The 22,285-nt window shown below is 36.8% G+C and overlaps 1 protein-coding gene across 3 annotated transcripts; it reads left to right on the top strand.

Moving 5' to 3' along the window:
- The first annotated feature begins 1,322 nt into the window (after positions 1-1,322).
- coro1cb (coronin, actin binding protein, 1Cb) lies at positions 1,323-20,949 on the top strand. Of its 3 annotated transcripts, XM_056457973.1 has the most exons (12): positions 1,323-2,375; positions 3,036-4,091; positions 10,659-10,858; positions 10,948-11,070; positions 11,619-11,748; positions 11,834-12,015; positions 12,089-12,208; positions 12,301-12,405; positions 14,774-14,919; positions 17,117-17,174; positions 17,422-17,664; positions 19,433-20,949. In XM_056457973.1, exons 1-12 carry the CDS (start codon positions 1,337-1,339, stop codon positions 19,550-19,552), a joined length of 3,522 nt encoding a protein of 1,173 aa, XP_056313948.1. In that variant the 5' UTR covers positions 1,323-1,336; the 3' UTR covers positions 19,553-20,949. The 3 variants fall into 3 exon arrangements, with proteins under 3 accessions (XP_056313948.1, XP_056313947.1, XP_056313949.1); XM_056457972.1 differs by having other exon boundaries at positions 1,323-4,091; XM_056457974.1 differs by lacking the exons at positions 1,323-2,375; positions 3,036-4,091 and adding an exon at positions 7,170-7,328.
- The last annotated feature ends 1,336 nt before the right edge of the window (positions 20,950-22,285 follow it).

The raw sequence follows: 22,285 nt of genomic DNA, 5'->3' as shown, positions 1-22,285 counted from the left end.
TGAATATAATAAACTTTATTTAGTTATATCATGAAAAAATATATCTACTGCTAATAATAATTGTTATTATTATTAGTAATAATTATTATTAGTAAATAATTATTTATTAACATAGATTCTTTTACTATTACTGATATTTCGCAATATTGCTGTGCTGCACTTTTCATCCCAGGCTCATTCTGAAAATGTACTCCTATATACATTTCTAGAAAGCGCCAAATACATCCCCGGAGCTAAATTTTTTTTTGCAGTTTTTGCGAATCCATCAGAGACTGCTGTGTACATTTTCTCAAATTTCTCCCGCGAGTGCCATTAGGGCCTGCAGTTCTCGCGTAAATCCACCAGAAGCCGCTATTGACTGAATTGGTGGGTAAGCACCGATTGACCCGCCCACCTACTTCCCTAAACCCAACAGACAGTTTTAAAAGTCAATCCAGAAAAAAAAGCCCTCGTTTGATTTTGACCATATTTTCAGATTTTACCACATTCTGACTCTGTTATTTACTTGTTTATTTAATTTTTTATTACGCTTTCTGGAACCGTTCTTCACTGGACTTAAATTCCATTGTCGTGGTCAACTCCTCTCTGCATCTCAAGTCCGCCAACGTACATGGCGAGCTAACCAGACAAACTGGTAACATCGAGAAAGCCATCCACATGGAGGTAAATGTTCAGCTGATAAGCGGAAATAGGAACGGTGTCATACCGCCCCATAGTGTTCGTTGTTAAGACGAAATGCATCTATACGTACTTCTGGTTACATAATTTGCGATCTCCAGAAACATATGTAGGTAGGTTAGGTTCAGAATAAGCCCGTGTTGGCACTTTTTGCTGTAATTGTACTACACATTTAATCAAATAAATTCAGCACAAGACACTTCTTTAAAAATCCTTATGACCCAAAATATATAACAATTTTTAATTATAATTAATTTCAGTACTTTTGTTTTAATATTTGAAATTTAATTCTAAACATTTTTAATGTCTTAAACTAAATCATACACTCCATTTGCAGCTGGAATGGAAGAGCAGTTATATTGGTCAGGAGGTCTGGAGTGTTGTTGTCAAGAGTCGTGGGATATGTTTGGAGTTCATGGGTTTTCCCCTTTCATGTCTAATGTGACCTTCGCACCTGGTAACTGATCTAGTCCACCAGTTGTCTGGTGCCCATTTTGGTTCTGTGACTCAGTGGCCACATTGAGAGTCATTTAATTTTAGGCATTGCAGCATTCCAGAAAGGAGTGATGTGAGGGGAACAAGAGAGAGCGGGGAGGGGGCTCATTACAGATAAAGTTATACGCTCTGCTCATAAACATATGTGTTCTTCACAGTGGTGATGGGACAGACACAGGACAAGGAGCTACAAAATGAAGACGTCCTGACTGTTGATTACTATGAAATTATAAGCGAAAGTGAGGAGGAAGCACATTCCAACAGCCCAGAAGAGAATTTCATTCAACTGGACACCTCCATACTAAAGATCTATCCTGGTCAGCAACCAACAAGACCTAATGACAACAACACTGAGCCCTCTTTCAAGCGGGGAGGAAAAAAGATCAGTCACAGTTATGACACGGATGTTTTGCAGAATGCCAGGACACCAAATCCTCAACTGAGCCTGGCGGGACGTCCATGTACCTCAGAATTCAAAACAGCCACAAGCGACGCAACCACAACCAATATATCTGCTACAGAGGACCAGCAACGACTTGACAAAGCAGACAGAATGACTAACAAAACTCACCTCAAGGAGACTCCAAACATGTTGGAAAGCTCTTGTCAAGGGGACTCGAGAGATGATGCCATGAGTGTTGAGAAAAATGAGAGACGGACAATGTCTGAGAGATACAACGGGATGTTAGAGGCAGTGAGAAAGACCAGCGGTGAAATACACAGGAAGTTTTCACTTGAATCAGAAAAGGATAAATTACTTGAAAGTCACCCATTCCAGAAAGTAGGAGATTCAGAGAGTAAAGATAAAGGCGAACTTCAGACCCTATGTAGGGATATTGGGAAAAGTTGTGATAAAGACAGTGTTGGAACTGTTTGGCACAAAGAAAGTACTGATGCGGATGGATTTGAGTATTTAGACAGAGCTAATTCTTTACATCCGGTAATTGTAGCCAAAAGTCCATCAATTGCTGGACTACCCTCATATTCAGATCACGCCAGTAACCAGGATAATTTACAAGAGGACAAAAATATCACTCCAGACATGTTAATGTGTATTTTAAAAGAACCCAATGACACCTCAAAGACACATTTCACAGTAACACCCAAAGAAAACTTTAGGAAAGACCAAAGAAACCCAACTTTCCATTCACCATTGCTGGGAAAAGAAGGAACTGAACTTCCTGAATGGGGTGAAACTGAAGGTAAGGACAAAATCTTACATACTCCATTTGGTGAGTCTTCTTTATTGAGATCTAGATTGACAACAATGGACTCTGACACTGGCTCTGACACTGTTATTGAACACACAAATGCAGACACAGCTTTAGTCCCATTGAGGATTGAGGAGGACTTTGAACAAAAGGTATTAAGCACATTCCATCCAGATTTGAGCCAAAGTAATGCCGTGTTTCACACTGAGAAGAAAAACTATGACAAAGGGGCATTTGCTATCAGGGAAAAGCACTCGATGGTCTTGTCATCTGAGAGTTTAACTGAATCCAGTGCTAAAAAAATCTGTGTTAGCAATGCGCCTCACCCAGCCAAAAATGGATTGTGGGGAACAGACGCACCATGTGTGAAAAGAGACAGTGAATCTGTTTATCCGAAAGCTGTTCAGGCAAGATCCACAGAATGGAGGAAAGATTGTGATGGCCATCCTAATAGAAGACGTAATACTTCACCTTTATTTGAATTGTCAGGTGGAAATGGTAAAATTGAAGATGTACGTCTAGGCAAAAGAGTATGTGATCCAAAGATCTACAAGCTGGATGATTCAAACACAGAGGTCAAAGAGATTATGTCCAATGGTAAATGTTCAGATCAAGGGATTGTAAACCATTTCAATTCTTTTTCTCACTCAGATCTTGATGCCACAAGAGTCGCTCAGAAGGCGTCTCAGCAAAGAGAAAAAGACCCTCTGTATTTCACAGCTGTGATCACACCAACACGCCAGATTCATACATTTCCTGATCACGAGGACTCTCAGTTGTACTTTCCTCGTTCTCAAATACAAAACATGATGCCTGATATCTCAGCCGAAGACGTTCAGACAGACAAAAAGGCCAAAATCAAAGGACCACCACCACCTGTTCCCAAGAAACCAAAGAATCCCTTTAAAAAAGCCGCTCACCACAAAGAATCTGCTTCTCATTCCGTAGACGAGCCGAGGGAATATTCAGACCTGCTGCTGAAAAATATTAAAATGGGCAGAAGGCAGGCGGCACTGCAGTCCGTTGAGGATTTTAGCACGCATGCATCATGTCTAGATATGTTACCTTATTATACCGACTCCCCTTCCTACATGTGCATGTCTGTAGAGTCTGAGAATGCTGATATTCCAAGATATTATTTAGTCCCGTATGATGAAATTTCACCTGACTGCAATAACTTGTTAGAAACCACAGATGATGAAGAACTAAAAGAAATGGATATGTCTCAGCTGAGGCCAATATTAAAAAAGAAAGCAAAAAGAAAGGGCCCACCGCCACCTATCCCAAAGAAACCTCAAAATCCATTTGTTAAAACAGACACAGAGCAGATCCAAACAAGCAAAGACTCTGAATTGGAAATTGTGGATCATCCTTTGGAATATGGTAGACGTGACTCTGAAAGCTTCATGATGGACGTTGAAGATGAAGAGGACTGTAAGCCCACTGCATCCTTAACAAGACATCTTCACGCCGCCTGTTCTGCTTCAGAGGAAAATGATCTGTCCAGATTCAGACCCGTATCCGAACTCATCAGAGACAGCAACAAAATCCACAAGAAAGTGATACATCACAGCAGGACAAACATAATGGAAGTCAGGCCAGATGTGACTGCGGGATGCCAGAGTCTAAAAGTATCGCAGATGAAGCAAGCCTTTGATGTACAAACATCTTCCCGTGAAATGGAAAGAAGATCCTCACCAAAGAAAGGTAAGACAGGTTTGCAGGCTGATTGCATTCCCGATTTTAATACAGTAGACAGCTGACAGGGTTATTGAGGATCCTGATCCGATATCAGTGGGGATCTGTTTTAGATAAAACATTTACAGTTATGGTCTCTGCCAGCTGAATACAGCATATAGCCTAATGGACTTTTAGACATGAGGATTTCTTTGAAGTATTTATATGTGCATGTAAACACAACAGTTGATGAGCATTATATCATACAATTGAATACAATGCTGTGATAATACAGTACCTGATAACATTACTGTAAAATTACAGTATACTAATCCTCTATAACTTCAATCAAAATTTCACAAAAAATTAAATAAAAGAAATAAAAATAACAAAGGATCATTAAATTCAAAGGATTTTTAAATATATATTTCATTATTTAATTATTTATTATTTAATATATATTCATTATTACAGTTCATTCTCTGGGCGAATACCTCTTGCACAATGCGAATTTTGATTGATGTCTTTTGCACCAGTGGTTTTTGAGAAAAGATGGGAAAAGTACCACCTCCGCATGTATACGGAAGATAATTGGTATTAACAGTGTACCGTACATGATTAAAATAGTGTTCCGTACAGGGCGCATAACTTCAATTCACCGGCAAAAATGGATATTGTTTTAAGTCTTATTAAAAACCAATGTCGGAATATACTATTATTCTGTTCAGCTTGAAGTTAATGTTATATTTATTATCTTTTTTATGAAAGTTTGAAATGATATAACTATGCAATCATTTAATTTGTATATCATGTTTATTTTATTACAGCATGACAATTTAAAATATTAAAACATTAAATTAATGCAAATTAATGCTAACTTGACTGACCTTTTCAGAATATAAACCTCATTACTACACAAAGAGTATCCAAACAGCGTTTGCAGTCTCTCAGGCTCTGAGCTCTGAGTTGCGTCATGCGGTCATCACCCACAACTTACATTCAAATGTCCCCATTTCAAGGCATTTATTCAACAAAAGATAATTTATTTAACAATTTGTGATAACATAATAGTAATTTTAATAAAGACTTGAATACTGTGTGATGCATAAATTAAATGCAAATGCATATTATCATTGTTTAAATGTCTCCCTTCCAAAGCGACACTCGCCTCTTTAGCTTGCCGACTGTCCATTTTAACGCACATTAGGTGGATGTAGCAAACTTACTGAATTTTCTCGGAAACAAATGGTAGCAGGGTCTCTGTTGTGCACAGGGGTGAAAAAGTAAGGTAATAAAGACCTTTGTCTACAACCTGTAAGTATTTATTCAGAGATTGGCATTAAAAGGTAACCTGTATGGAACATCGTTGTGTACGGAATATGGTTAGTCTACGTTACATGCTTCGCCCAACATAGGCTCATTCTGAAAACGTAGCCCAATATACATTTCTGGAAATCGCAAATTATGTAGCCAGAAGTATGTATGGCTGCATTTCATCTTTAAAATAAACGCTACGTGCCGGTATGATGCCTCTCCTTTTCACACTTACCTCCATATGGACAGCTTTTCCGCTGTTACCAGTTTGTCCGGTAGCTTGACATGTAAGTCAGCAGACTTGAGACACAGAGCGGAGTTGACCACAACAACGGGGTTTGAGTCCAGTGAAGAACGGTTCCAGAAAGCGTAATAAAAAATTTGATAAAATAAATAATTAAATAACAGGGTGAGAATTTTAGGGTGCTTTTTAAATACTATTGGTTGGGTTTAGGGTGAGGATGGCAGGATTGGTCAGTTGGTCAGTCAGTAAATCAGTCAGGCGACAGGCGGTCGATCTCTGGTGTTCTCAGCAGGCGCGAATGGCACTCACAAGAGAAATTTGAGATCTCAAAAAGCACACAGCGGCCGCTGGTGGATTTGCAAAAACAAAAACTGCGAAAAAACGTAACTCCTGGGACGTATTTGGCGCTCTCCAGAAATATATATAGCAGTACGTAATCAGAATTAGCTTGGAATGGCTTCGCCACAGCTGTGTTGTATAAAGATTTTAATATACATTAAGGCTGTCAGAGATAATTATAATGTTGTGATGTTTATTATAGACAACTACTGCAAAAACTGATCATATATAGCTTTAAAGACGTATAGAAATCATATGATTTATCATCATTTATTTATAACGTTGTCAGCTATTTGGTTTTGTGAAAAAAGTCATTTTATTTCCAAAGATAATTGTGTGTTTGTGCATAACATGAGTAAAACTTTTGTAAATAACATCCCTTTAAAATATCAGGGGTAATACTTTTTTTTCCATACACAGAGTATGAAAAATGAAAATGTATAAAACGGCCAGTATCCCTGCTGAAAAAAACAGCTTAAACCAGCCTAAGCTGGTTGGCTGGTTTTAGCTGGTTGACCAGCCTGGTTTTAGAGGGGTTTTGGCCATTTCCATGCTGGTTTCCAGCCATTTTCAGCCTGGTTTTAGTTGGACATAGCTGGTTTTGGCTGGGCTCCCAGCCTGGTTAAGCTGGTCAAGCTGGTTTTAGCTTAAGACCAGGCTGGAAATAGCTGGAAACCAGCCTGGAAATGGCCAAAACCCCTCTAAAACCAGGCTGGTCAACCAGCTAAAACCAGCTAACCAGCCTAGGCTGGTTTAAGCTGTTTTTTTTTCAGCAGGGATATTTATGTATGTGGTCCCTCGGATCATATCTGAAGGACTTGAAGGATCAAAAACTTTAAAAAGCCTTAAACCACAGCGTAGTAGAAGGGAAAAAAGACTCTAAATTTGATTTTAAGCCAAACTGCACTTAGTAACATAATCCAACATGAGCATGACTTCATCCTTTTTCACTCTTAACACAATTACCAGAGTAACAATATCAGCTCAACTGAAGGCGAAGCCCAATGTGTTTAAATGTCTGCAGGGGATCAAGACACTGCAATGGAGAGATGCTCAAGGGTTTTTCCATTTATAAAATGTCCTCACCAGTGTAAAGCACAGTGGCCTGTCAGACAACACGGCACAATTTGTACCCCTACCTCTCATTCAAACACCCAGAACTGATGTCCATGTAGGAGGACATGAGGAGGAGGGGAGGGGAGAGGAGAACAAGGGCGTTTTCTCCCGTTCATTCAGAATAAAGGAGAGAGGAGGGAAGCTATTGTGGCTAGCCGCAATTCACTGAGACAGTCACCAGCACATCTGAATCCGCAGAAAAATTAAATTAATGCGTTGAATTTGACTCTCTGAGAGGCGTAGTACTGATAAAGGTAAGCGTTTTGCGTTTGCTCATGTTAATGCACGGCAGGTCAGTGGTGCAATAGCATCTACTGGAATGCTAGCTAGATTTTAGCAAGCATCACTGATTTAAATCAAGCTCTGGAAACAGCTAGTGCCTGACTGCAAAAAACTTGTCCTCGTGCATGTGCATTTGCTTCGTTTAGCGTCATTTTTGGAAATGTGAGACTCCATCCAGCCTTGAGATGAGCAGAAATGGAGATATTAATTGAAAGTTGCCCATCATGACCTGTGCCGGGTTGATAGCAGCACGCCTCCTCTTCCAAACGGCACGTCGCATTTCAACAGTGCACGCAAAGGAAAAATACACACTCGGCTCAAAACAAGCTGCATTACCGGTGCTTTTTCAGCTCTTTTCATTCATTTGATCGGCTAGCGGTTAGCTCGTTTCCTCACACCAGCGCAAGCCTCCCCATCTATCGATTATGTCATGTTTTTTATTCATTCTCACTCTTTTGCAGTCTGCATACGATTATCATTTGCTTTCCCCGCATCCTCGCATATGCACTCATTTCTCTCTAACTGATAATACTGCATGATTTGTGTAGCAGAGATGGAAATGTTGGTGTGTGAGGATTTTTTTTCGCCGGCATGCTCATCATCATCACCATCATCATCATCAATCACGCAGCTCGGCCATTAGAAAGCAAACACACACGCTCACCGCCATACATCTGACCTATTTCCAAAAGCACATTCAGTGACTTTATGGTGATGAGCACATTTTATACTTACCAACACGGCTGTCTTATTACTAGCGTCATAAATGGCGGTAGTAGCTATTTTTTAGGCAAAGATTAAGACACCGCCATCAATCAGGGCCCAGCTCATTTAAAAAAAAACGTGAGATTGGCTAATGCATTAATGAATGCGGCTTAAATAACCAGCTATTATTATTATTATTATTCTATACCAATGGATAGCAATTAGTATAATAGCTACAACAATGGTTTAATAATAAGCAGTCTGGCTGTGTCTCAAATCTGCCTGACTAGATAACATTGTGTGCAGCAGCATGTGAGCATCATTTTATGAGCATCTTCGGTGTTTACCTTATTAAGAAATGTTTGGTTGCACTTTATTACGGTACACTGTTAAAAATAAAGGTCCCTGCAAACAATTTTGTGTTTAATAGACGTCTAATAGACATCTAAACATAGAAAGCTTGACTACGCTAAAATAGGGCTGTCAGTGAAAATCTTATAGAGATCTAAGAATAGCCCAAAACAAATAGTCAGATTAGACAGACTTTATTTGTGTAGTCATTCATTTCTGTTTATATGATGACTAGTCTAGTTTTTGCCTATTCTTAGACACCTATTAGATTTTCACTGAAAGCCTAAGTTTAGCCTCGTTTTAGCAAAGACGACTATGTTTAGACATCTATTAGACATCTTTTAAAAACAAAAAATGCTTGCTGGGGTTCCAGGATGAATCAAAATGGAGTTCTCAGATCCCTCAAAGAACATTTTAGTGAAAAGGTTTACAAAGAACCATTTTTATACAACATGAATAACATTTTCATTGTCTAAAGCATATTTTTAACTTTTAAGAACCTTATTGATGAATGAGAAGGTTCTTCGTGGTTCCATCGATCCCAATAAGTCCCTTCATTTTAAAAAGTGTATGTGCAGTATACTTAACATGTACGTTACAGCAAATTTACTTTAGTACTGTTATTAGATAACTAATTTGGTTAATTTTAGCTTTGTGGGTAGGTTTAGAAATATTACCTAGCTATAAAACAATTTATGCGACAACTATGTATTCAAGTACATACAGTATATGTAGTTACTATAATCTACTAAATGTATTACAATAGTAAATGTGAAACAAATTAGCACTTTTTTGTTTGTAAGGATTTTATCCTGTAGGTCAGGTGTCAAATCCAGTTCCTGGAGGGCTGCAGCTCTGCACAGTTTAGCTTTAACCCTAATTAAACACACCTGATAAAACTAATTGAGTTTTTTAGGCTTGTTTGAAACCCCCAGGTAAATGTGTTGAAGCACTGTTGAAACTAAACTGTGCAGAGCTGCGGCCCTCCGGGAGCTGGATTTGACACCTAGGATACTGACATGTTGTATCCTATATTCACCCTGATTGATAAATTGTATACATTTATACTATAAAACTAAAAGGGACCAATTTTTACTTTTAACTGTTAGGTAGTAGCATGTTGGCTGTGTATTATCACTTATAAAGCACATATGAATGCCTTATTCTGCATGACTATAATCTTCATCTCTTAATTACATAATAACTACCTTACTACTAACTATTAATAAGCAGTACATTAGTTTATAGAAGCAAGAGTCATAGTTAACGGTAGGCCTGTACAATGTCGTTTGAGCATCGATATCGCAATATGTGTATCTGCAATAGTCACATTTTAGGATTAGATTATCATTTATATTTTTTATACAATAATGAACATGTTATTTTATATTTGATTGTTCAATTGTACTTGAATACTGTTAGAGTCTCCAGAAAACAATAAAGTACTGTTTACCATAAAAAACTATTCATACACACCTTTTACAACATGATTAATAATAAAAAAACATTTTATTTTATTTTTATATGTGCCTTTTTTATATATATATATAATAAATTAAGATATCAACTTTTAGGTCTATGTATTTATCAATGTCTAAAATATTAAATATGATTATTGATTTTAAAAACAAATTTTATCACAATTAAATACAGATTGGAAGTTTTGCAATGTCTCAATGAAATTCACACACAAAACTGCATTTGACGTCTCCCCCTGTCTTATATGGAGTGCTGTAAATACAGAACAAAATGGAAAATCTTTACCTTTGCCCTCAAGCTGACTTCTCATATCACCCCTAATATGATATACTGTCAATATTAAGTCTGAAAGCAGAAGAAACACATTGAAAAACATTAAATACTCTCCCATTAAGAGTGTGTTATATTGTCAAGTAGTAGCAACAATAGATGCATTACTACTCCCTCACAGTGTGAGGTCACCACAACAGAATGATCCATCATGTCGGTGCAATAGCCTAGTGGTTAGCGTGTCGACATATGGTGCAGTAGCACGTCAGGGCGTCGCGAGTTCGAATCCCGGCTCGACGACATTTCCCTACCCCCCTCTCTCTCTCTCCAACTTTGCTTCCTGTCTAAAAACTGTCCTATCTAATAAAGGCAAAATGGCCAAAAATAAATCTTAAAAAAAAAAAAAAAAGAATGATCCATCATGCATTATGAAACACAGAAATATTCAAATCTACAACAAGCTTCTACAAAACATCTCTCTTCTCTTGTCATTTCAGAAATGATCAGACGAGTGGTACGACAGAGTAAATTCCGTCATGTGTTTGGTCAGGCGGTGAAGAATGACCAGTGCTATGATGACATTAGAGTTTCGCGTGTTACCTGGGACAGTGCCTTTTGTGCAGTAAACCCCAAATTTGTTGCCATTATTGTGGAGGCCAGCGGAGGTGGAGCTTTTCTCGTTTTACCTCTGCAAAAGGTAAGAAATTATGGAATGATATGTTTGTTTGATAAAGGCTCAATACATTTTTTGGTTTTATTATAGCTATATTTTGTGCCTGTTTGCAGACGGGTCGTATTGACAAGGCCTACCCCACTGTTTGTGGCCACACGGGCCCTGTGCTGGACATTGACTGGTGCCCGCACAATGATCATGTCATTGCCAGCGGCTCTGAAGATTGCACAGTAATGGTGCGTTCAGTGCATTCACTACACTGTAAAAAAAGCATATGCTTAATAAAACAAGTTAATTATGTTTCTGCTTATTTTTTAAGCTATTTGAGATTAAACATTTAAAGGGATAGTTCACCCCAAAATGAAAATTTAGTCAGTATTTATTCTTCGTCAAGTGTTTCCAAACCTTTACGAGTGTCTTTTTTCTGTTGAACACAGAAGAAGATATTCTGAAGGAAGCTGAAAACTTGTAACCATTGACTTCCATAGTAGGAAAAACAAATGGTTACTGGTTTCAAGCTTTCTTCAAAAGATCTTCTTTGTGTCCAACATAACAAAGAAACTCAAATATGTTTGAACATGTGAGGGATGAATTATTGCTGACAAAATTTTTAATTTGGCGTGAACTAACCCTTTAAGTCAGTATAATGTAATTAAGTTTATATGACTTGTAAAGTTAATTTGAGCTTAAAAATTAAAGACTGCAACAATTTAACTGTGTACATCAGAGAAACAAAAAAAAAGTGATTATTATTATCATTTCTTTTTAAATTTGTGTATCCTAGGTGTGGCAGATCCCAGAGAATGGCCTCACCTCAGCTCTTTCTGAGCCAGTCGTGGTGTTGGAAGGTCACTCCAAGAGAGTGGGCATCGTGACGTGGCATCCAACAGCCCGCAATGTCCTACTAAGCGCAGGTAAGCATATACACCACCTTTGCGTTCAGCATCAAACGCCTGACTGAATAATCAAAAAGTAACTCTGTCTTTCCTGGTCTGTCAGGATGCGATAATCTCATCATCGTCTGGAACGTGGGCACGGGTGAAGCTCTGATCAACCTGGAGGACATGCATCCTGACGTGATCTTTAGCGTCTGCTGGAGCCGCAACGGCAGCCTCATTTGCACCGCGTGCAAGGACAAGAAAGTGCGTGTTATTGACCCACGCAAGGGGAAGATCACTGCGGTAAGTGAAGACTTTGCAGGATTATGTTGAGGGTCTTAAACTTCACATTTCTGACTGGCATTGACGATCGCAGGAGAAGGATAAAGCTCATGAAGGAGCGCGGCCCATGAGGGCCATCTTCTTAGCTGATGGAAACGTCTTCACCACCGGCTTCAGTCGTATGAGTGAGCGGCAGCTGGCCTTATGGAATCCAGTAAGTCACACAAGTAGAGCTTCATGGTATTTAATAACCACTTTTTAAATGCACTATCATGAAATATTTTGATGTGTGTCTCTTTCTCTAAGAAAAATATGGAGGAGCCGATATCAGTGCATGAAATGGACACCAGCAATGGAGTGTTGCTTCCCTTCTATGACCCCGACACCAATGTGGTCTACCTGTGTGGAAAGGTGAGCATGAAGACATGTTCTGTTAATGCCATAGCATACTGATTTAAAGGAATACTACACTTTTATTGTTAACAGCCTCATTTTACTAGTCACCTTTGCCATTTTTGAATCCCTCTGTGTCCGGCAGGAACACTTTTGGTGTAGCTTAGCATAGACCATTGAATCAGATTAGACAATTAGCATCTTTTCCTTAGTTACATTGTTTACTAAGATTGATGGAATATTAAAAGTTGCTATTTTCTAGGCCAGTACGGCTAGGAACTATACTCATTACCTGCAAAATGATCAGTGAACTTTGCTGTCCTACCATGGCTGCAGCAGGCTCAATGATATTAATCAGTGATGGTACCTTCGTTACCTAGCTGGGTATTCTTTTCAGGTGCTGCGTAAAATTATTGCACCTGCTGCAGCCATGGTACAGCAGCAAAGTTCTTGATTATTACAGCTGGGATGACAGTATAGTTCCTTGCCGTATCAGTCTAGAAAATAGCAACTTTTCATTTTCCGTCAGTCTTAGTTGGCAAATTTAAATTTGAAAATGATCAAAACTCTTTTTTTTTTTAAATTTAAGATGCTAAGGGTCTAATCTGATTCAATGATTTATCCTAAGCTAAGTTAAAAGTGCTCCCCTCAGACCTTGAGATCGACTGAATAGATTAAAAATGATCTATAATAACTCTATAATAGTTGAGAGGTCCTTCATTCGAAATAACAATTAATTGTCTTAATTAATAGTTATCAAATTGTACTTGCTAGGGCACCCACACAATTTTACTCTTAAATAATATAAAAACGGACAAACACGGTCACAGCAGACATTTAGGCCCAATCCAATTCTATTTTTGTTTAAAATTTAGTGTTTGAATGTATTAAAACATGTGCTTGTCTGTTGTAAAGATTCGTAATAATGACAAAAAATACTATTTTGTGCATCTCCTGACTTCTGTGTGCAGCCATGATGTCGTTGTAGCTGGTGTATTCTGGGAAATTTTTTACCCCTTGATTTCAATTGTGGTCCTGAAAAATCTCAGTTTGAAGGGGTATCTAGCCCTTCCCTCTTAGCCTTACGCCTTCAAGCTAAAGAAAATTGGCACACCCCTACCCCTTCACGTGAATGCGCAAAACAAGGGGTAGGGGTAAGGGGAAGGGCTAAGGGGTAGAATTGGGATTAGGCCGTAGATCTGCATAGGGGATGCTGTTGACTCTGTCATTTTATAACACTGTTTAGTGTTTTCAACCACACAGTATCGTTATATCAGTGTTGCCAAATGTCAAATTATCACTGTATTACTCGGATTAATGTTTATAATAAGGATATCCACTTGTCGTGACGTATCGGTGATACTATTGAATACTGTTTCAAGGTCCAAGCCGCTACTCATTTAAATTGAGAAAATATTCGTTTATGACCACTTTTTAGTCCTATCACACTTTAAAGTGAATTTTATATAAAATCATTGTGTACACATCAGTCTCTGGACTTGCTGCATCACAAATACAAAAATTTTAACAATTTATAAAAAACGAATCACTTTCTGGCCATTGGATAATAGGCATGGAAATATACATTGCGATCGGGATTTTTGACAGTATTACATTGCTTTGTAAACGTTTATTATTACCATTTATTGAGTCTCCCCATAGAGTTTGATAGAGCACTTGGACCCGGAAACCGCTTCGCGTGACGTCACACTTAACAAGCGGATAATCATGACACTTTTAATAAAAGCAGTATAAATTAGTTTTATGCCAGTAGATGGCGACATGTGACATGTCAGTCTAACAATTTCAAATAGACTGCTGCAAATATCTTTTTTGCAAGTGTCAAAATTTAAGATTTTTCTTTTGGCTTCAGTCTCAAATGATGCTTTAGAAATCATTCTAATGTTCTCACAATCAAAATATACTAAAAAAGAATCCTAACATTATCATTATTTTTTCAGCTTCATAATTTTGTGTAAAGTGTGATAACGTTTTACTTTTGGTGAAGTGGACATTGCAAAGGACCACATTTATTTGGAATAATTGTAAAATAATTGATGTCTTTAAGGGCAATGCTGATCAATGTTTTTTCTTAAATGGCCCTCTTGAATGCTAATATTTCATGGTTTCAACAAAAATCTGAAATAAAATCAGCAATGATTCTTGATCAGGAAATCAGCTTACAAAAATAAGTTCTGAAGGATCATGTTGCACTGAAGACTGGACAAATGATGATGAAAATTGAGCTTTGAATCACAGAGGTATAAAATGAGCCTATGATGTATGTAACCATAGTGCCTTAATGTTTCCAAAATGACTAATGGTGTAACCAGAGGATTTCAGAGCTGCATAAATCACAAATCTCTACCCTTGTTTTGCGGTCCAGGGTGACAGTAGTATCCGCTACTTCGAGATCACAGACGAGGCGCCGTATGTGCACTACCTCAACACGTTTTCCAGCAAGGAACCCCAGAGGGGGATGGGATATATGCCGAAAAGAGGCCTAGATGTCAACAAGTGTGAGATAGCCAGGTATGTGCTGTTTTCAAAGGTTTTCTTTAATGGAACACTCTACTTTTTATTTATTTATTAAATATATTTTTCATTTTCTTGTAGAGTTAAACAGTTAAACCATTTTTTAATCCATTCAGCTGATTTCTTGTTTCTTGGCTCACCTTTAGCTTAGCTTAGCTTAGCATAATTCATTGATTCCTATTAGACCATTGGTCTAAACCAATAAATAAAATAAATATGTGTAGTGTTTCTTTAAGGCTTCAAAACAGGCACCATTTTAGGACGTGGCCTTTGATTCATCCAGTTTACCTGAAGTGTTTGATGTCCTGATTGATTCCTCTTGTGAGAATCGGGATGTTTCTGTTGTGAACTGACTTCTGCCCTTCTGCTCTGCTGATTGAGGTCCTCGGCAATATGACGTTATCAGTCCTTCTGCTGGGTGGATTTTTGTTCTTCCTCCAGTAGGGGGAGTCATTTGGCTGTTATTGACCATAAAGTCTAACGAGATGAAAATGTGGCGCTGATCACGCTGTGCCATGTAAAGGTCATTGAAATGTTATTTGACATCTAATGATCACTGTAAGGATCGTTAGTTTTACCCTCCATTCTGTTGAGTTTGATCATTTTTTGCAAGTGATGTTTTATTTATAAATTATATTAGATTAAAGTCGCTGCAGGAAGAAGTCTGACTAAAATATATACTGCTCAAAGAAATACCTTTATTTTTTTGAGCAGTATATATGTATCATATGTGAACCTGGAACACAAAAGCAGTCTTACATTGAATGGTAATATTTTGGGCAATGGACAAAAACACATTCTATGGGTCAGAATTACTGATTTTTCTTTCATGTCAAAGATCATTACAAGATTAAATGAATATCATGTTCCATGAAGATAATGTGTAAATTGATTTGATTAGTAATATGCAATGCTTAGCACTTCACTTTAAAGGCGATTTTACTCAGTATTTAGATTAGGGCTGCATAATATAGAGCATTTTGAGGGATGTAAACCATAACAGTGGTCTTAATATATTTCCTGTATTATGTTTTTAATTTCTATACCTTCTGAAAGCCCCAAAAAGGTCCACATATTGATAAATAATGCTATGGCAGCCATTTTAATGTTAGGATGTGATTAAATTGCCTTTTGTTACAGTCATTAAATAGTTTGGCAACGAGCAGGAAATGTTCATGCGCCAGTGACATCGCCACATTCAAATGGTCTACATAATTTCAGCATCAATATCGCAATGTGATCATTCACAAATGTCACCTCACAGGATATATGCAATGTTGAGAGTGTGTTAAAATTTATCATTTGCCTGTGATTGTATAAGGATTTTAAAAGCATTCAAGTATAAGAGATTGTACCAGTTGGGACCTCAACTATGAATAATTTTATTGAATTATTTTTATTTTTATCATTCAGTTACTGTACTTGAATATTCGGGAAACGATAAAGCAATTGTATATTTCAATTGTATATTTTTCTTGACTGTATTTATAGATTGTTATGCATGAAAATACTCACAACACATGCAAATGTAGAAATGCACTGCAAATAGCACAGACCACATTGAAAATGTGTCAGGGGACCCCAAAACGTTTATAGATTGTTTATTAGATTTTATGGAGATGCATTCCCACTGCAAAATCATCCCAATTGATCTAACAATATAAATTCTTTCTAAGTAGAGATATTAAGTGAATATTTGTTGAAATTGTATTCATATCGCTATATATATATATATATATATATATGTATATGTATATCGCAAAATAATAATAATTTAGTTTGCAGATTTTTAAACCATTGTTTCTTGAGCAAAGATGGTCCTGTCCTAACAAACCATTCATTAATTATCATTCAAGCGTCTTTTAGATGATAAATCTTTCGGTATAAAGCTCAGTTTCGTAGAATATACACTTACTATGACTGTTTTTGTGGTCTTGGGTGATGTGATTTAGTGCACAAGATACATGGCTTAACATTATCAATATTGAACACAATTTAACAGTTTAAACAGATGCTAAATATTTTTCTGAAAACAATTCATCATGATTTTTGAAGATTTGAAGCATTTATTTGACATAGGAATATTTAGTAACATTATACATATTTTAAATTAGATTATTGTACTCTTCTTCATTAGAAATGCTGTTATAATCAGTGTTTGTTACTATAACATCATGTCTGTTGTCTCTCACAGGTTTTATAAACTCCATGAAAGAAAGTGTGAGCCAATAATCATGACCGTCCCTAGAAAGGTACTTTTCACAGGATTATCTCTATTAGTTTTCCATCAGTCTGAATGATAATCTCTGAAAATAATTTCAAGTAATAACGTTCAGTCGATGTGAACGTTTCAATAACGAAAGCTCAATCAAAAGTGTTTTGAAGAAAAGGAAAGGCTCTTGGTTTCAATTATCATTAAAGCAACAAATGATTTCAGAGAAACAAACATGAATCCAAAATAGTGATTATGGTATTTCCTGTGTCTTGTGTTTCTGGCAGTCAGACCTCTTTCAGGACGACCTCTATCCGGACACAGCGGGTCCAGATCCGGTGCTGGAGGCAGAGGAGTGGTTTGAAGGCAAGAATGGGGAACCGACCCTGATCTCGCTCAAACACGGTTATGTCCCGGGCAAGAACCGTGACCTCAAAGTAGTCAAGAAAAACGTGCTGGATAACAAGGCACCCAAGAAGCTGGAGGAGCCAACAACTCCTCAGAAACCTGCCTCTCCTCAGCTAACCAGAGTAGGAGGACGATTATTCCACTTTCTTATTTGTACACCTAATGAATGAATAGACTAATTTAATCAACAGTTTGTGAGCTGAACTGAACTGAACTTAATATCAGTTTATTTGGACATGCACCTGTGGGAAAAAAAGAGACCACTTGACAATTCTCAGTTTCTTTGGATTTTATTTAAATTTGTAATTTTTTGTATTTTTATGTATGAAGCTTGAGTAAAATGTAAATATTTATTTTTTAAAGATCCATTGACATCTCTTCCCAATTTTAAAGTATTGTAATTTTGAACTTTTTTTTGTCCCAGAAAATGACATTTGGTCAGACAAATAAATGTTTTATTAGCTGGGATTGAAAAATGAGCATTATTCCACCAACTACTGATTTCTTAGCTTTTCTAAAGTTAAAACATTGGTGTTGCTTTGCATAAAAAAAATTATAGAATAATGTATGAAAACAGCTCTTTTATTCTCTGCAAATAATAGCTGTAAACGACAACATTTGTATTACAAATTTGCAAGAAATATTAATCCAGAAATGTCAACAGTAGCAAAAAATACAAAATGTAGTTTTACCGAAACACTTAGCCCACTCACTCACTATCTTTTTGCTTATTTCCTGAGTTATCAGGGGTTGTCAAAGCAAAATGAACCCACAATTGAACACTTAGCTATAAATCATACATATTTTAATGTTCATTGCTCATTCCATGCAAATAATGTAAATAATAGCTAAGAGTAATTTTATGTGTATTTCATGTTGCTGCTTTCCTTAAACTGGCCTATGTTGATCAGTGTTGCCAGATTGGTTTGGTTTGACACTTTCTATACCTAAATCTCTACAAAACTTGCTCACACCAAGAAAAGTTAACCCAAAAAATGTCAATCAGCATTGATACACTCATTCTTATTTCTGTAAAAAACTATAACTATAAAAATGAACAGACAGTAACAATAATTGTTTTTAATTTACATTTAATAATTGTTTGGTTTTTTATCTTATTTTAATTTTGTTAATTACATTTTGTAATTTTTCATTTGGGGCGTCACAATGGTGCAGTGGGTAACACGATTGCCTCAAAGCAGGAAAGTCTCTGATTCGAGCCTCGGCTGGATCAGTTGGCCTTGAATGTAAGAGTGTGTGGGTGTTTCCCAGTGTTAGGTTGCGGCTAGAAGGGCATCCGCTGCGTGAAACATGCGCTGGATAAGTTGGTGGTTCATTCTGCTGTGGCGACCCCTGATTAATAAAGGGACTAAGCCGAAAAGTAAATGAATGAATTGATGAATGCATTTTTCATTCCTTTGTTATGTTTTTATTCTCATTCTCCAAACATTTTTACCGCATCCTGGGGGTTCCTGACCCCAAATAAAGTCCTTTAGCTATACTAATATCAAACCAGGTTAAATTGTGTCCAAATCAAATTCAAAAGTGCTCTCTGGCAACACTGACAGTCTTCTGTCACTACATTAAACCCTGAAATGTTATTTATTGTTTAAAATTCTTTAAGAAATTGACAAAATTAGAAAGCTGAGACTTTGTTTCATATCAAAAGTAACATAGCACAAAACCTTTTATGAAAGTTCTATGGCATATGGTTAGAGAAGTTGTATCAACTGAAAAGGGCATAGACTAAAAGTTCAGTTCGTGGGACTTAAAAATCCACAGCAATTCATTAAAATGAGAATCAATCCAAATGAAGAAATCAGTATGATGAACCCACCCCGATGAGTGACTGGTGTTTAATCCCATTTTCCTCTTTATTCTGCTCCACAGAAGAATGAAGTGAAGTTAGAGGAGCTTCTGCGAGAAGTCAAATCTCTGAGAGATCTGGTGACGCTGCAGGACAGGAGAATCGCCAAACTGGAGGAGCAGGTGTCCAAAGTGGCGATCTAAGACACTGCTGGCCTGAAAGAGAGAGAGAGAGAGAGAGAGAGAGAGAGAGATTCGGATGGGCAGGGGGTTCAGTCACTGCCAAAATGTCTCAATTTGACTCGATCATTCCACTTGGTGTCTCTCACAAGGACAACATTCCAAGATGGACTTTTACTTTTTTTGTCAAGTCTCCCCCAAGCATTCGCATAGCAGAAGCTAAATTGTGGCAATGAGTGCTCACTGGTTTTAACTGATGTTTTACATTTTGTTACAAAAAAGAATTCGTACTTTTTTTGTTATTGTAACATTATTTCCATGAGTATTCTGATATTAACCGCTATGTTACAGAGTGTTGTTGTATATACACATCAGTATTTCTCTTTCCTTTTTTTTGTTGTGTTGCCAAAATTGAGGTGAAACACTCACCTCTCGTTTTATTTCTACTTTTATATGTTTTTCCCAGTTGTAGATAGTGGCTTATTACAAAAAACAACAATAATTGACATGTCATACTATTCAAAGTGGGACATCAGGAGAAAAGGCAGTGCTGTGTGGAAGTGATTGTGAAGGTACTTCAGATAAAACCGATGAAGATATACTAAATATTCATAACCATTAAAATGCGACATTTAGGATTTTAAAGTAAGTTCATGAGACGATCAAGCATTAAGCACACTGTCATCTTCTCCACCGCCTGCTTGGAGATTGTTATAACTGATTATAAAGCATCCAACAAAACAGGGTTTTTTCCAAACACAACACAATCAGTTACAATAAAGCCAGAAGCAATAACGCAATGTTGCCGAATGAATGTGAACGTAAACCTAAACCACTTGTACTTTAGCAAGTATTGTTCAGAATGCATTAATCATGCATATTTCTTCACAAAAACTCAAAAACCCACTGCTGTAACCTTATGGTAATTCTGAAATTACTGTTGCACCTCAGGAAATCAACCACTATTGAGTCAGAAACATGAGATGGTCAACACTTGCCATCTGCATGGCGTTTTTTTTTGCCCACAGAAGAAGTAGGAGATGGCTATTTTATTAGTATTATTATTATTATTTGCTGTCATCATGATCCACGTTCTCCAGTTTGCCCCGCTTTCCAATTCTTCTCATGTTACAGAATATGGGCCTGACAGATGCTCTGATACGTGAAGCCGGCTTTAAGAGGCAGCGATGATGACCTGCGAGCTCTTCTGATGTACATGTACTGTAAATGTATTGGTGCCTCTATGTGTGTTTCTGGTTTTAGACAGAACTCCTCAGTTTTGACCGCTGCTGGAGGACAGACATCCATCAGTCTGAGCACTTATCTGTGTCCTGAACAGTCTTGTGCATGCATTCCAAACTTCACCTAAAATAAAAAAAAAGGTTGACTCTACAATAAATCCTTTCATTCATAATTCTTCAGGACGTCTGCGGTGTCATTTGTCATGAAACGAAACATCCAAACTACTCATATTTACCAGTGTAGTATCTAAAATTAACATTTTATGTCCGCATAAGATTTTTATTTGATGAGCAGCTCGTCATTATTACAAAATAAACTCCTTCAGGTTTAAGACTTTAAGCACGTAATCTCTTAAATGTCTGTTTATGGCCAAGTTTATTATTCTGCAGTCAAGAAAGAAGACGTACAACATCCTTTTTCCACAATTCTCTCAAGATTTGCTAAGATGCTTTTAAAGCAGATGTTTTCCTGATCTTGTATGTCTTGACAAGTCATTATAAGTCCAAGATGTCTCAAAAGAGCCATCATATTGAAAACTAATTTTAAAGCTCCTATATGATAAACTACATATTGACATACCTTAAAATGTATTGGGTTAACTTAACTGTCACTTGTCCACCCGTATGCCACTGCATTTTAAAAACCATTAAATCCTATTTTAACCTTATCCAATACTGACAAACTATAAAGCTTTTTGTGTGTACACTCAAACTAAATATTTAGGCTTAACAAATTTGTTGTACTGTTAAAGTCACAATTATTCGCCCCCCTGTTTATTTTTCCCCCCAATTTCTGTTTAACGGAGAGTTTTTCAACATATTTCTAAACATAATAGTTTTAATAACTTATTTCTAATGACTGATTTATTTTCTCTTTGCCATGATGACAGTATATAATATTTGACTAGATATTTTTCAAGACACTTCTATACAACTTAAAGTGACATTTAAAGGCTTAACTAGGTTAATTAGGTTAACTAGGCAGGTTAGGGTAATTAGGCAAGTAATTGTATAACGATGGTTTGTTCTGTAGACTATCGAAAAAATAAATAGCTTAAAAGGGGCTAATAATTTTGACCTTAAAATGGTTTTAAAAAAATTAAAAACTGCTTTTATTCTAGCCGAAATAAAACAAATAAGACTTTCTCCAGAAGAAAAAATATTATCAGACATACTGTGAAAATTTCCTTGCTCTGTTAAACATCATTTGGGAAATATTTAAAAAAGAACAGAAAATTCAAAGGGGGGCTAATAATTCTGACTTCAACTGTATATATATATATATATATATATATATATATATATATATATATATATATATATATATATATATATATATATATATATATATATATATATATACATTTTTTTTTTTGATTTGTATTTTAACATTTTACTTTTGCCGGCCTACACTCAAAAAAGTGGTCTTGACAGTAAACAATACTCAGACGCCATACCTTTTACCCTACCATCAATTTCAGCAGATTAAATTACAATTCTTTGCCGCGGCAGTGCT

The sequence above is a fragment of the Danio aesculapii genome, chromosome 5 (genome assembly GCF_903798145.1).
Source record: "Danio aesculapii chromosome 5, fDanAes4.1, whole genome shotgun sequence".
Lineage (NCBI taxonomy): Eukaryota > Metazoa > Chordata > Actinopteri > Cypriniformes > Danionidae > Danio > Danio aesculapii.
Note: the sequence above shows the minus strand (reverse complement) of the source record. Positions and strands in the feature narration are given on the sequence as shown.

Bases quoted from the DNA above. Each gene is read 5' to 3' on its own strand.
- coro1cb (XM_056457972.1), top strand. From the start codon at position 1,337: ATGGGACAGACACAGGACAAGGAGCTACAAAATGAAGACGTCCTGACT. The intron at 12,016-12,088 runs GTAAGTGAAGAC...TGACGATCGCAG, and splicing joins GCAAGGGGAAGATCACTGCG to GAGAAGGATAAAGCTCATGA. The intron at 12,406-14,773 runs GTGAGCATGAAG...TTTGCGGTCCAG, and splicing joins TGGTCTACCTGTGTGGAAAG to GGTGACAGTAGTATCCGCTA.